Here is a 14,242-nt window from a genome sequence, read left to right as displayed (position 1 = left end):
GTGCCTTATGGATGTTAACCTCTTCCCTTCCCCTCCCCACAACACTTATATTATGATAATCAGCAGGATCTCATAAGTACACCTCATAAAGAAGTCGACTGTTTGCAAAAAAGTGACTTGGCTGCTTAAAGTAGGTGGCGGGGTATAGTGTCTGAAGTACTTGGGCTGGAGGGAAGACTCCCTTGCTTTTTTCTCTCCCTTTCTCTTTGTCTTTCTTTCCCTCTCTTTCTCTCACCCTTGGGTAAATTCTTGTTAATCAAGTGTCATCTTGCCTGGCTTCCAGAACCCTCTCCATAGCATGCCATGGTTACAGGGTTTCCTGGTCTGTTTCATTCATTGCTTTGGTTGTGTTTTGTTTTCTCTGCTCCTAATTGCTTTCTCTATATACCTGATGATTTGTTTTGTTCCTTTTTTTTTAATCGAGGCACCTCCTTTTTCAGCCTCACCACTTCTTAAAGTTCTAAACAAGTTGATGTGATTTTTTTTGGACTGAAATGACCTAGCACACTGCTGCACACCAGTTAAAAGCTCTGGAGAGTTAATGTGTACTCACTAAAAGTCTGAAATGAAAATGCAAGAGTAGCTCTACATTTTCAGCTGTCTGTGTATGCCATTGAGCCTTGGTCTGTACTAGTGAAAACAGTTCCCATCCACTTCCCACACTGGTACAGCAAGAACATGGTAACTTTAAGAAAAGTGGATGATAAAGGGTGATAATTGCATTAATTATAACATAAGGTATAATCTAGTGCAAATTAAATTGATTTTTTTTTCTTCCTGACACAGTCATTATGATTTACCTACCTTTTTATTTTTTTCTTTTTATTTTAAATTTTTATTATGAGACGGTCTTAATTTGACGTAATTCTTGTCTCACTTCTCTCTGTGACTGTTAGTTTTTGTTTGCCCGGGGACGTTGAAAGCAATTGTGGACTCGCCGTATTTATATGAAGCTGAACAAAAAGCAGGTGCTTGGTGCAAAGACCCTCTCCAGGCTGCAGATAAAATATACTTCATGCCATGGACTCCGTATCGCACCGATACTTTGATAGAATATGCTTCTTTAGAGGACTTCCAAAACGGACGCCAGCAGACGACATACAAACTCCCAAACCGAGTGGATGGTACTGGATTTGTGGTGTATGACGGTGCTGTCTTTTTCAACAAGGAAAGAACTCGCAACATAGTAAAATTTGACTTGAGGACTAGAATTAAGAGTGGAGAGGCCATAATCAATTATGCTAATTACCATGACACCTCTCCATACCGATGGGGAGGAAAGACTGATATTGACCTGGCAGTTGATGAAAATGGCTTGTGGGTAATTTATGCTACGGAGCAAAACAACGGGATGATAGTAATTAGCCAGCTGAACCCCTACACTCTGCGCTTTGAAGCCACCTGGGAAACAACCTACGACAAGCGGGCAGCATCCAATGCTTTCATGATATGTGGTGTCCTGTACGTGGTGCGGTCAGTGTATCAGGACAACGAGAGCGAGACCGGCAGGAATGCCATCGATTACATCTACAACACCAGGTTAAGCAGAGGCGAGCACGTGGACATTCCTTTTCCCAATCAGTACCAGTACATCGCCGCAGTGGATTACAACCCCAGAGACAACCAGCTGTATGTGTGGAATAACAACTTCATTCTGCGATACTCTTTGGAGTTTGGCCCACCTGATCCTGCCCAAGGTAAGAATTTCTTTTCTTTCTCCTTTTTTGATCTCTTTGTGTTTCCATTCACAGAAATATGTTACAATATTTTTAGTCTGAGATTTAGCTCATGGCACAAAGGCAAGGATGGGTTGTTTGTCTGCACCGTGCTGAGCTGTACAGCATTACAGCAGTGCAAGACAAATTTGCAGAACCTGTGAAGAGAAATAGAATTACTTTATTTGGTTTACAGGCTCATGCTTTTCTTTTTATCTTTTATCTTTTTTTTTTTTTTTTATGAATCAAGTGTGTAGCTTTTCTATGTTTGAGAATGAGTTGGGGAATTATTTACTTTATACCATCAGTCAGTTTGACTCCTATAGCTAAACTGAGTTGGAGTTGCTTCATGCTGAGCCCAAAGCCTGTTCCCATCCGCTCGGTATTACCTGCTTCTGAATTGATTACAGCATACATGCAGACCTTTTAACTTCTTGGCGCCAGCAGTGGAGAGCAGTGTGTGCTGGGAGGTCCCAGAGGAGACGTGTGGGGTTAACGTGCAATACCAAGAATAAGTATTTTTCAGCAGCCTTATTTGCACAGTTTCTAATGTCGGGTTAGACAAGATTGTCTGACATCTTTTTAGTGGATTTCTCAGTAAGTCCCTTACAATTGCATTTCAGCTCAGTAGAAGTTAGAACTACTACCTAAAAGGGAAGATACTAACTGTCAAAAGGAAAAAGAAAAACAGAGGTCTTTAGGTCTCAGAAATCCCTAAAAATGACATGAACAGGCACAGCCACATACATCTACATCTACAGAGGAGAGTAAATACCAGGAGAAATGCTCTGTGGCAGAAGATGTATGCAGCAAGGAACAGAATGTTGATAAGCTGCTTTAGCAATGAAGGTAATACTTCACTTCTCTCATCTAAGTGCTATGCATGTTTGGCAGCCATTTTTTCTACTTCAAAAAAGTAGTAATAATGGCTTCTCCACATGAAAAGTAGCTGTCCTGCTTCAGCAAAGTTGATTCATGCACAGCAGTGCAAACTGTAATATGCACACAATTATGGCAGCACACATACAGCTTTTCCAGGTACAAAACTGCGTATGAGGCAGCAGAACAGGGCGGTGTAGAACCAATACATTAGTGATCTCCAGAGCCAAGGGTGATCTGTCCAGTCTCTTGCAGACCTCCCTGGCAATATGTGGCCAGGCTCAGGCAGGTTCCAGGTGCTCGGGGAACTGGCCAGCTTTGCTCTCTGTACATCGAACAAGTCCATTCCTCAGGGAGGCTTTGGGGTTGCTCTTAGCAGAGAGATAAACCACCTATGTAATTAAAAAAAAATTACAGCTTTCATTTTTATACATTCTCATGCATGCCACTTTCCATTCAGTTCAATTGAGATAGAAATGCATTTTAAATTCTTCAGAGCTTTAAAACTAAGAGGAGAAAATGGAGGTGCAGGCTCTAAGTAGCTTTTGCAGTTCAGGCAGCTGCTGTGAAAAAAGCTAATCTTTAAGTCATTGCATAGAAGGAAAAGTGTAAGGGAAAAGCAGGGAGAGAAAAGGCTTTGTGGAATCCTTCCTTTGCTTTAGTAAACCTCCAAGGTCTCCAGTAAGACATTTCATAATGTTTTTATTATGAGAGTCTCTAAGATCTTAAGTTACAGTGCATGTGCTGGCCACATCCCATCTGCTCTGAAAACCAGATCTGGGTATCCACCAGCACCCTTTTCTGTTCCTGGGTTCCTTGCTGGCATGCAAGGCAGGAGCAGAAATAGTTTATTCCAACCAGACCGAGGCAAAAATGGGTCCAGGGCACACTGCAGGGTGCTTGCCTCTCCTCTGAGCTGTGTGCCCATTCACCCATGAAGACAGAGAAGAAATATTTAAGTTATGAGTTTGGGTTTTAAATGCATTAGGACATCAGTAGATATCTTTTGAGTCTAGTCTTTTTAAAATATAGAAACCATATGAAGACACTCATTTTATTTGAGCATATGATGCATATATTCACACAGTATTTTTCCTTAGGTAAAGCCAATACCCAATATTTTAATTTTGTATGGGTATGTACATAGCAGATCTAAGAATATGTTTCAGGTCATTTCCTCTTTTGCCTAAGCCAATTGCCTGTAGTTAGAAACTACTAAATGAAAGGAAAAATTATCTAACATAATTGTCCTTGAGATGTACTGCTATAAGAGTAAGGAGAAATTCTGTACAGTATCTACTTTTATATTTATTTCTATTATATTTCCAATTCTTCTTTGTTTCAGCATAAAGTCTGTATAAATTGAAGCTCAGTCTTTTGAGTATTACATAAAGGATCTATATGTGTAATGCACATTTAGATTTTTTATCTCATATAGAATTATATCAGCTTTTAAGCACACGATGAAGGGCATTTTTGTGCTTCTTTAATTCTGATTTGGTTTGGTTTTTTTGTGGTCAACTCAGATTTCTTAACCGTCTACTCAACAACATAGGAGTTACGATAACATTCTGTACATGACCTAACACAAGAACCTTCTTTTAGTGTCCTTTGCAACAGTACTTTAATATCAAGTATTTAATGGTGTCACAAGGTCAGTGTCTCACAATTGGAAGTCATGGCCTTTTCTTTTCGAATGGTTAACTTGGGACCATTGTGGAAGACTCAGTAATCTGTGTTCTCTCTGTTGCCATGTGAGAAATAATGATAGATAAGACACACACCGATTTTTATTTTTTTCCCTATCTGTCTTGGCTATTAAGTTTTTGTCTACACCGCAATGTCCAGCTACTGAGTGCTTCAAAAACACCAGTCTTCCTATCTGAAAGACAAATTTGTCATATTTGAGTCGTACTTTCACCTCACATTTGCTCCAGGGCCAAAGCTTGGGCTCATCCATGTCCTGAAACTCCTGGCTTTGTTTTCTTTGTTGTCTCTTTCATTTTTAAATCTCTCTTTTGCAACCTCTGAAATACCACTGCAGTTAACCTAATGTTGACCTTGTTCTTGCTGCACACCATCTTCTCTTCTTGCAACTTTCCATCTATCCTTATTTTCTTAATCTTCAGGAGAAACTCTTCAGATTTCTAAAACTGTAGGTGCTGCAGACAGGCTACTGCTTTAGTACTCAGACAGTGGGGTCTGCTGCCCTTAAAATGCCTCCCTTAACCTCATTCTTTTTATGTTACTTTTTCTTCTTGCTTCTCTTGGAAATTGTAGTACACAGATGTATCATAGAATGATGGAAAGGATCATTAAGTCCAACCATAAAGCTCACCCTGCCGAGTCCACCACTGAACCATGTCCCTGAGCTCCACGTCTGCACATCTGATGCTGAGCAAATGCCCCAGCTGCGTTTGCAAGGGGTCCTCCTGTTTCTGCACTGCTTGTGTCTGCCAAGACAATGCATTTGCAAGGTGTCTGCCAAGACAATGCTACATGTAAAACATTCAGCCTGCAGCTGGTGCATCTCTAGTATAGATGTAGAAATGGTTTTCAGAGCTACAGCTGTCAAGTACCACTCAGATGTTGCAGAAGAGCATGTTTTATAAGGTTAAGTGTAAAAGGCATTTAAAAATCAAGCCCTAATTTAAAAATTAAATAAAATACATCAGGCCTTGCAAAAAGCCACGGAAAAAAATGAGACATACCAGAGTTTTTATATCCTTGGTAAATTTAGTGGATATATCCAGTTACGTTCTTTCTACAGGAAGTACCAACGGTCCAAATGAATCCTTGCTGAAATAGGAATTTTTAAAGGAATTTTAAGTTAAAAGACTAAGAAGAATGAGGGAATTTTCCATCTAAGAAGTGAATATGAGTATTACATTGTAAGGTTTCCTTGGTAACAAAAAGAAGATAAATCCTTTTGTTCTGTGTTAGTGCATTAGGAGGAGATTTCATCTACACTCATCCCAATTTGTGCTAACTGTTCAGACTGAAGTTTTCTCCCCTTTTGTACCCTGATACCCATCATTAAGTATTATTGGATCACTGCAGGAAGACACGGATATTGTGAGTGTGGACAGAACGGAAACTCAGAAAGTAGCATCACCAAGGGCTTGAAGTAATAGGGAACTAGTGCAACACCAAGAATCTACAAGAAAGCCATGCAGCAAATTAAGTAAATCGGGTCTGCCCTGGTATATCAAATCTGATAGACTAAAGATAAATGAAAGAGTGGTTGTACAAGTAAAGACAATATAATGGGGACCAGATAGCACGTTTCTTAACCACAGGTATTTTGCTAATTTTTTTGTCACATTTGTTATAATTTTCAGATGATAATAAATGGCTGTGTAAACATTTCACTTTCAATTGAATGGGATTTGGCAGGGTCAATAGAGTACTGGCTAACATAATAGCTGGGACCTATAGGTAATTAGGTGACTCTTAGTACTGTCCCTGCTATTCACTGAAGCATGAAAACAGGTACAGCAGTAATAAGCAGAAGGCGGGAAAACTGTGATCTGCACTGGTTTCTGATCCCTGTTGCTTTGCATAGCTTCTCCATGTATGACCCCTTTTGAGAATAAAGGTGGGCACATAGATTTTCGTGTGTCTGAATAAATTGAAATACCTATAACAACATACATTTAACTGAAAAATCCATGCAGCTGATTTCTCAAATGACCTGGATTCCAGAGGTGAGAATGAAACCATTAGTATTTTCAGAAGTGGTACATCATCTGGGCATTTTAACACAATTGTAAATCTAAGGTCAGAGTTGTATTTTAGGTGGGGATATTTTTGATTTAGCTTGGTTTAGGTTTTTTTTAAAAGCTTGTTTTGCCTGCTTAGAATAAAAACCTGTTGGCAAGGAATACTAGATAGCTTGTGGGCCTTCTCTAAATCTGCTCTTCACTGTCAGTTGGGGAAAGCAAGTTACTATTCCCCTGCTGTCCTACAGCAATTAAGTTTTTTATAGACATCACACTGTTAAACAGGTGTTAAGTTTTACTCCAGTGGTGTCTTCATTTTTAGTAACAGATAGGATACATAACTGTTTAAATCAGCTGCTAAGAACTGCATGAAACAAATGTAAATTAATTATGCCTCAGTTTGAGTCTTTGGGTTTACTTCTTACTGCTCTTTTCTCTTATTTTCTTAATTTTAATAAGACTGTCTTCAACTGATAATAAGAAGCACCTATTCTTAATAAAAAAGGAGGCAAAAGAGGTTTCAGTTTTCTCCTCAGCATATCAAGCCTAGTCAAAAAGTTGAAATAGAATCTTTCATTGTAAAAGTGGCTTTTTTGGAGTTGGACAAAAACTACATATCTTCACCCTACTGATTAGAACAATAGGTTAATAACCTTGACATGGAGTTTGTTTTTCTCAGTTGCAGCCTATTAATCATCACTGCCATTATCTTATACTGGCAAAGTGCTCTGCAAGGCAGTGCATGGGAGCCCACGGATGCCACCGCCCTCAGCTTTCAGAACGACACACATCAGGTGGTGGCAGCTGTCATGTGTCTTCTTGCAGCTCAGGAGAATGGCCAAGCAGATTAAGTTTGCACAGGTCATTAAAGACAAAATGACCTGCCTTCTAAAAGCTAGATATATTCCTTGAAGTGATGTGTTGAGTTGTTTCTTATTTTTCAACCACCTTCTTTCCCAGACTTCCAGCACTGTCTGAAGTTTCCTGGTGCATTCTTAAATATGCGGACTTCTTTTTTAAAATTTGATTAAAGAGAAAAGCTCTTAGAAGTTGTCTGCAATTTTTTTCAGTTTTTTGAGAGAGGTGGTTTAAAGTCTTTCTCCTACAATGTGGGATTACTAATATATTTCTAAGTATGTAGTACTACTGTGCTATGAAGGTCATTTTTGAATCATAGGTGATAGGCTTTGAAATTGATTTTAATGGATAGCATGAAAATTGTACTAACTAAAGTTGTGTAATGACGGCAGAATTATTTTAGCTCAGGGTGCAACACCAAATATTTTCTGAAAATTGTTCCCCCACTGCTGAACTTCAAAGTGTTTTTGCAAATTCTGACAGTGATATTTTGCTCCTGAGACAAAACTGTCCTAAACATGACAGGATTTGAGTAGTAATTGCAATAATGCTAATACATATTTTGATGATTAAATATATATTAATTAGCAGAGTGTATTAGGGGATGGATTGTAATAATTGGCTGTCCCCTGCATCATTTTTCATCCCCACGAGCTCCCTCTTCCCAAGGACCTGATTCAGCAGGCCTTGTTTGACACTTGTGCAAGTGATTGCAAATGCTTTTGACAAATGTTAATTGGGGAAGCACTAGAAGGCTGGATGCATTGTAATCAAAACAAAATTAGAGAAGTTTCACAAGATGTCAGGCAAGCGCTTGCAGGACAGATCTGAGGGTTTCAATAGTAGCTGGCTATATCACAAGTTCAGCACAATTACACAGGCTCTGCAGAAGTTTCTCATTTGTGAGCAGGAGAAGGATGAAAAGCAGATATCTGCCTTTAGTCTTGAAAAACAGATCACGATGCTCAAAAACTCCACCCTAACTTCATGTGAAAATAAAAAGATAAATTAATATTTTAAACCTCTTAATATAAATGAAACATAATTGAGAAAGGGTTTTGAGAAAATTATTTGCCGAACTACTGAAATCTAATATTATTCAAAACACTAACTTAAAAACAACTGCTGAAAAAAGTGAGACTGCTCTTTTTTGGTTTTATTTTATATATGATTTAATTTAGAGAAGCTTTATTTTCCAGTAAGTCAGAGTTCAAGGGCCTAGCAGAACAAGGAAAAAAGGGGAAGAAAAATGCAAAAAATACTTTTCATGAGCGTATTTGTTCTCAGCACAACGATCTGTACTTTTCTGTGCCTGTGAAGCACTTTGAACACTAATGAAGATTTGGAAATAATGATAACTGTTGCAGTTACTTTGCTCACTTGCATTGTTTCTCAATATACATGTGAAGGTGTTGCACAGGCATTCCAGACTCCACTAGCATTAACTTTTATTATCTCTCCAAAGCTTGAAAACCCTGGCATGGCTTAGGCTGTACCTCAGCAGCTCCAGCCATGAGTTCCTGCTGTGGGTCAGTGCAGGAGCGGCTGCACATCCTGAGCTGGAGTGATTTGGCCTAAGCCTGTCCTGGTGTTTCATAAAAGAGGAAACCTCAGTCTTTGCCATGGGCTTGTATGAGTTGTGTCTTCATACCTGCTTTATCAAAAAAGGATGTTAAGGCCCCAAATGTTCAAAGAGGAGAACACCACGTACCTGCTGGGTGCAGCCTCTGTTTGGAGCTAATCAGGCGTGCTGCAGTTCTCTCAAGCAGAATGACTGCTGGGTAGGAAGATGTTATCATAATTATTGCCCTGGAAGGTGTGTACTGGGTGACTTGAAGTTTTGGGGTCTGTTTTTCAAAAATGGTCTCGTTAGTTACAGCCCACTGCCTTTGTTGTTAAAGCTGGACTACATTTTTCATGGCACACTGATTCAAATTATTCTGTCTATTGAGTTGTTCCTGCTGCAAATGTGATTAAGTAATCTTTAATTGCTTTGAGCATGTTTGTTATGTACTGATAACTCACTAGTATGCCTTTAAGCTTTTCGAAATGTAACTATCAATTTTTATTACAGAAGAGATTATTTGGAGAATGTGCTGAAACGTCGTAACAGTGTGAGCTGGGAATAAAAAAAAACCACCCAAAAAAAGTCAGTCAAAGTTATATCTTAAACACCCAGAATAGCAATGAGTAATATTAAGATAAAGGAAAGGAGACACCAGAGAATCCTTTAAAGCTGCATAAATAAGTTTTAAATAACTTTTTTTATATATAATTCTGAAGTAATTTACTTTGTTATTACTCTGATTTTTCCCTGTGCAGTGCCTACCACAGCAGTGACAATAACTTCTTCAGCAGAGCTTTACAAAACCACAGTGTCAACCACTAGCACTACGTCACAGAAAGGTCCTGTAAGCACAACATTAGCTGGAGGAACAAAGGAAGGAAGCAGAGGACCCAAACCACCACCACCAGTTTCCACAACCAAAATTCCTCCCGTGACAAGTTTTTTCCCTTTGCCAGAGAGATTCTGTGAACCGACTGAGGCCAGGGGGATTAGCTGGCCCCAAACACAAAGAGGAATGATGGTCGAACGCCCTTGTCCCAAAGGAACACGAGGTATTGCCTTCAAAAATATATCTTGATTTCAAGCACGCATTTCAAAAATAATGTGCAGCACTCTCACGAGGAATATTTTTTTAATCTCAGACTGTCTGTCACATGATTTTTTGTTACCCAGAGAGTGCAGTATCTACAGGCAATGGTCAAGTTATAATCTGCAAACGTCACTTGAGCGTAGCCACAGAATTACCTTGCGCTTGCACTTTTGAGAATCCAGGTCAAATTTTAGGGCATTGCTTGAGGACTATTGTGAAATATGCTTACAGCTGCCATTCTCATTATGAACTCCCCTCTGGATGAGCTCCAGGAAAAATCAAGGGCTTTTTGTTTGTTTGCAGAAAACGTCTGGTACTTTTCACTGACTTTTTTTATTGCTCTTTGTAATCTACATTATTTCCTTAAGTTTTTGTCAATTATTGTCAAGTACTACCATTAGCAGCATTCAGAATTTAATGTTGTTTAGGACAGTGAAGCCAATTTCCTGAATGCATGCAGAAAAATGGTTTCCATTTCACTGTAGTTTTCTACATCTGTTGTAGGAACTGCCTCGTATCTCTGCGTTGTCTTAACGGGAATGTGGAACCCCAAAGGCCCTGATCTTAGCAACTGTACCTCACACTGGGTAAATCAGCTGGCTCAGAAGGTTGGTTGAAACCTTTTAATCTGGCATACACTGGTGATTAAGGATTTTAACTCTGAGCATTAATAATTCAGTTTGTTGAAACTGTCTTTATTACTCTGTGTTCATTAAAAGTAGAAGGATTTATGTGTACTCCATGTGCAAAGCACTGGCCAACCGTTTGGTTCTTATGTGTGTTTTAGAATGCCCTCTCGAAATTCTTCTGTTGAATTTGTGATTACATGTTCTCATCACTATTTAAAACAAAGTGGCTTTGCTTGTTTTCAAAAAGCAAGAACAATATTTGCTTAAAAAATCAAATGCTATAAATCACACAGCAAAACCTGTGGTATATGGCAAGGGGTTTTTTTTTTAGTAAAAATTACACTGTAATAAATAGATTTTTGTCAATGAGTGCATTGATAACAGTTGGATTAGAGCACAGAACCACTTTCTGTGTTTTCCTTCCCTACTGAGATTTAAAAAGTTTATGAAAACTGGATAATTTGTTGTCAGTACAAGGCTACTTGACTTTCAAATGCCTCAATCACTGGCATGAACAAACAGATTTCTTACTGTCTGATAATGGCAGTAAAATAAAAGTGAGGATGAATAGAAGATCGAGCCCAAAAGTCCCACTCAGATTTCTGGTTTTGATGGCTGTTAAGAACTGCTTTTGTGTGTCACGGATCTAAGAACCTTTAATCTTCTGAGATAAAGAGAATGTTATTGGTCTCAATTAGTTACAGATTTCAATATATGTGCAAATGGTTATTTCACCACAACAAAGGTACACAGGGAATTGGAATTAGGAGCCGCAAGCAGAACAAGGGACCCTGCTGAGATAATATAAACTGTCATTTCAGATCAGAAGTGGAGAAAATGCTGCTAGTCTGGCCAATGAGCTGGCTAAACACACCAAAGGACCGGTCTTTGCTGGCGATGTTAGTTCATCAGTGAGGCTGATGGAACAGCTCGTGGACATTTTAGATGCTCAGCTTCAGGAACTACGGCCCAGTGAAAAAGACTCTGCTGGAAGGAGTTATAACAAGGTACACACCTCTCATTACCTCCTCCTGCTGGGATAACAATTGCTCTTGGGTTTTGTATTTTTTCCCTTTCAGAAATATTAATCTATACTTTTTTCCTGCATGTGTATAGTTCTGGAATAAGCATATGAGAGAAAACAGCAGTAAATATACAGCAGAAAGTTGTAATTACCTTCTTTAGGGAATAAGATATAATTCACAATAGCTGACTGGTCCTAAAATACATAGCTGTGTCCCATATTAAAATCTGGAATGCATTATAACTAGTGTGAGGGAAATGAGTATTAGCTCTCAAAAATTCTGTAACAATTCACCATGTTTATCCAGTGATCCTTTTAACCCTGAACATGTAATAAAATCAGTGGGATTCCGCATAGGTGCAGGGTTTTATTTTAATCAAACTTCCTGCAGAATAATAGCACTTTCTTAGACTTCTAAAGACACCAACATGACTTATAACTGATCTTTATAAAAATGCCTCACTACACATATCTAAAACGTGAACTAATGTTTTCTCTGGAAACATGTTCCAAGAAACATTTCTGAGAAAATGTGCCTTTGTGGTTTAAATACAAATTACAGTGTTATTACCTTTCCTCTTTTTCTCAGAGGAAATGCTGTGTTTCTCAGCCTCTTCCTTGCGTCAGCCTAGTCAGCAAGCCACAGACAAAATATTTTTTCATCCGCCTTTAGAGAGAGAGATCCATGCACTTCTCTGTTATTTTGGCAATAGTTTTATTTACAGTCCCTAGCTGCCCTTAAAATACTTTTCCCAGAGACAGATCAAGTGCCCACACACAGATTTTTCCCTTCGACTTTTTCATACAAATCCCACCATTTGGGCAAAAGATATCTAGACACCTGAATCTAGACAACCTTTGTTGCTGTGCTGCTTTTGGCTGGGGTAGAGTTAATTTTCTTCACAGTGGCTAGTATGGGGCTACGTTTCAGATTTGTGCTGAAGTATATACCTTTGATATCTTTGATAATATAAAGATGATTTTGTTAATGCTGAGCAGCACTTTCACAGCATCAAGGCCTTTTCTTCTATTCATACTGCCAAACTGACAAGGAATTTGGGAGTGCATGGGAACACAGCTGGGGCAGCTGAGTCCACCTGACCAAAGGGGTATTCCAGACCATGTGACATCATACTCAGCCTGTAAAGCTGGTGGGAATTAGGAAGAAGTGGGGGACTTTGAAGTAATGGTGTTTGTCTTCCCAAGTAACCATTACGTGTGATGGAGCTTGGCTTTCCTGGGAATGGCCGAACACCTGCCTGCCCATGGGAAGCAGTGAATGAATTCCCTGGTTTATTTTGTTTTCATGCGCGGCTTTTGTTTCACCTATTGAACTGTGTTTATATCAACTCATCGATTTTCTCAGTTTTACCCTTGTGATTCTTTCTCCAATCCTGCTGGTGAGCAAATGAGCAAGCGCCTGTGTGGTATTTGGTTGCCAGCTGGGCTTAAACCACAGTTGGGAAAAAACATTTCCTGTGTGATGTTTTTTTGTAGTCATCGTGGACAGAAACTAGATTAATGTCCAGGCTATCATTCAGAATCGGGATTTGAAACACCAGAGTATTTTTTTTTCTCTTTCTGAAGTTTTCCAGAATCTTTCTAACTTCTGATTTTCTTTTTCCTTATTAAAAAGCTCCAAAAACGAGAGAAGACGTGCAGGGCTTACCTTAAGGTATATCTCCTGTGCTGTCACCCTGCTTTCTCCCTGCTTCAGCAACCTGCCACGCTTTATCATCTTGCTGCATGATCCTATGTATTTCAGTCTTTGATAAATGTGTATTGTGCCCCATATCAACTTTACAAATGTTGGCTTTGCACAGGTATAACACTCAGAAAAAAAAAAAATTAAGATCAAAGTTCATACCTCTTGTACCTTAACTTGTTCAAAACTAAAAGAGCAGAAAGGATTATTATCTGAATTGGAAGTAACATCTCTCTCGTAATAAAATTTTGGGTAGGGGAAAAAAGCTGGCAACTCAAAGAAATTACTTCAGCTTGGTAGAATTTTATATCAAAGACTGTTTAGAGTGAGTTTGCTTGCGTGAAAAATGTACATTATATAGCTTGCTTTGTGTGTATTCTTATGCCTAGTAAAATCACTCTTTCTTACAGTTTTAAGAATTGTTACAATTCAGTGACTTGAGGATACAAAGCAAAGAAAACATTTCTCTAACTTTGCTAGTAAAATGTCTGCCATGTGTCCCATTAACCAGGCTATACAGAAGGCGTGTAACACATTGCTGCCTGACTTCCAGTTTCTTTCATCAGCTGTAGAATGGTTGCCTGTAGTGGCCAGCTCCTTTTCTGCAGTACAATGCCAGCAAGCCACCTCACCCCTATGAAGGGGAGAAAAAAGTCCTAGAACAGACATGTCTGGCTCTGAAAGATTTTACTGCACATTTTTTCAAAACTTCTCTTAAAATACTGATTTTGACTTGTACCCTCTGAGATGAAATGTAAGAATTATTTTTGGAAAGAATTTTGAAATACTTTACAACACAATAAAAAAATTCACACTCTTACTGAAAAGCGATTTCTCTGTACAGGGCACTTCTGTCTTTTATCCTAAAGCCCTGGAATGGATGGGAGATGTCCAGTTATACAGAAATTTGGAAAAAAGAGACAAATATGTGGAAAGAAATTAATTTCTCTAATAATAATAACAATTGTAATAGGTTTTTATTAGAATTTTTTTTTTTACCAGTAAAGGGTAATCCAGCAGATATGGTTTGAGTAGAGTGGGTTTTTCTGCTTC

The 14,242-nt window shown here is 38.7% G+C and overlaps 1 protein-coding gene across 10 annotated transcripts in view; it reads left to right on the top strand.

Annotated features, from left to right (window-relative positions):
* The window catches only part of ADGRL2 (adhesion G protein-coupled receptor L2), a 387,257-nt gene that overhangs the window by 338,576 nt on the left and 34,439 nt on the right, over positions 1-14,242 (top strand). For 7 of the 10 annotated variants that reach the window (XM_069023029.1, XM_069023030.1, XM_069023031.1 and 4 more), the window contains 5 exons: positions 897-1,697; positions 9,497-9,793; positions 10,336-10,439; positions 11,282-11,467; positions 13,121-13,159. In XM_069023029.1, the coding sequence (XP_068879130.1) occupies positions 897-1,697; positions 9,497-9,793; positions 10,336-10,439; positions 11,282-11,467; positions 13,121-13,159 (1,427 nt within the window). The remainder of the gene's footprint in view (positions 1-896; positions 1,698-9,496; positions 9,794-10,335; positions 10,440-11,281; positions 11,468-13,120; positions 13,160-14,242) is intronic. The other 3 variants (XM_069023032.1, XM_069023035.1, XM_069023037.1) reach the window with 1 other exon arrangement.

Source organism: Aphelocoma coerulescens, chromosome 8 (assembly GCF_041296385.1).
Source record: "Aphelocoma coerulescens isolate FSJ_1873_10779 chromosome 8, UR_Acoe_1.0, whole genome shotgun sequence".
Lineage (NCBI taxonomy): Eukaryota > Metazoa > Chordata > Aves > Passeriformes > Corvidae > Aphelocoma > Aphelocoma coerulescens.
The sequence above is the reverse complement of the archived record's forward strand: the minus strand, read 5'-3'. Positions and strand labels throughout refer to the sequence as shown.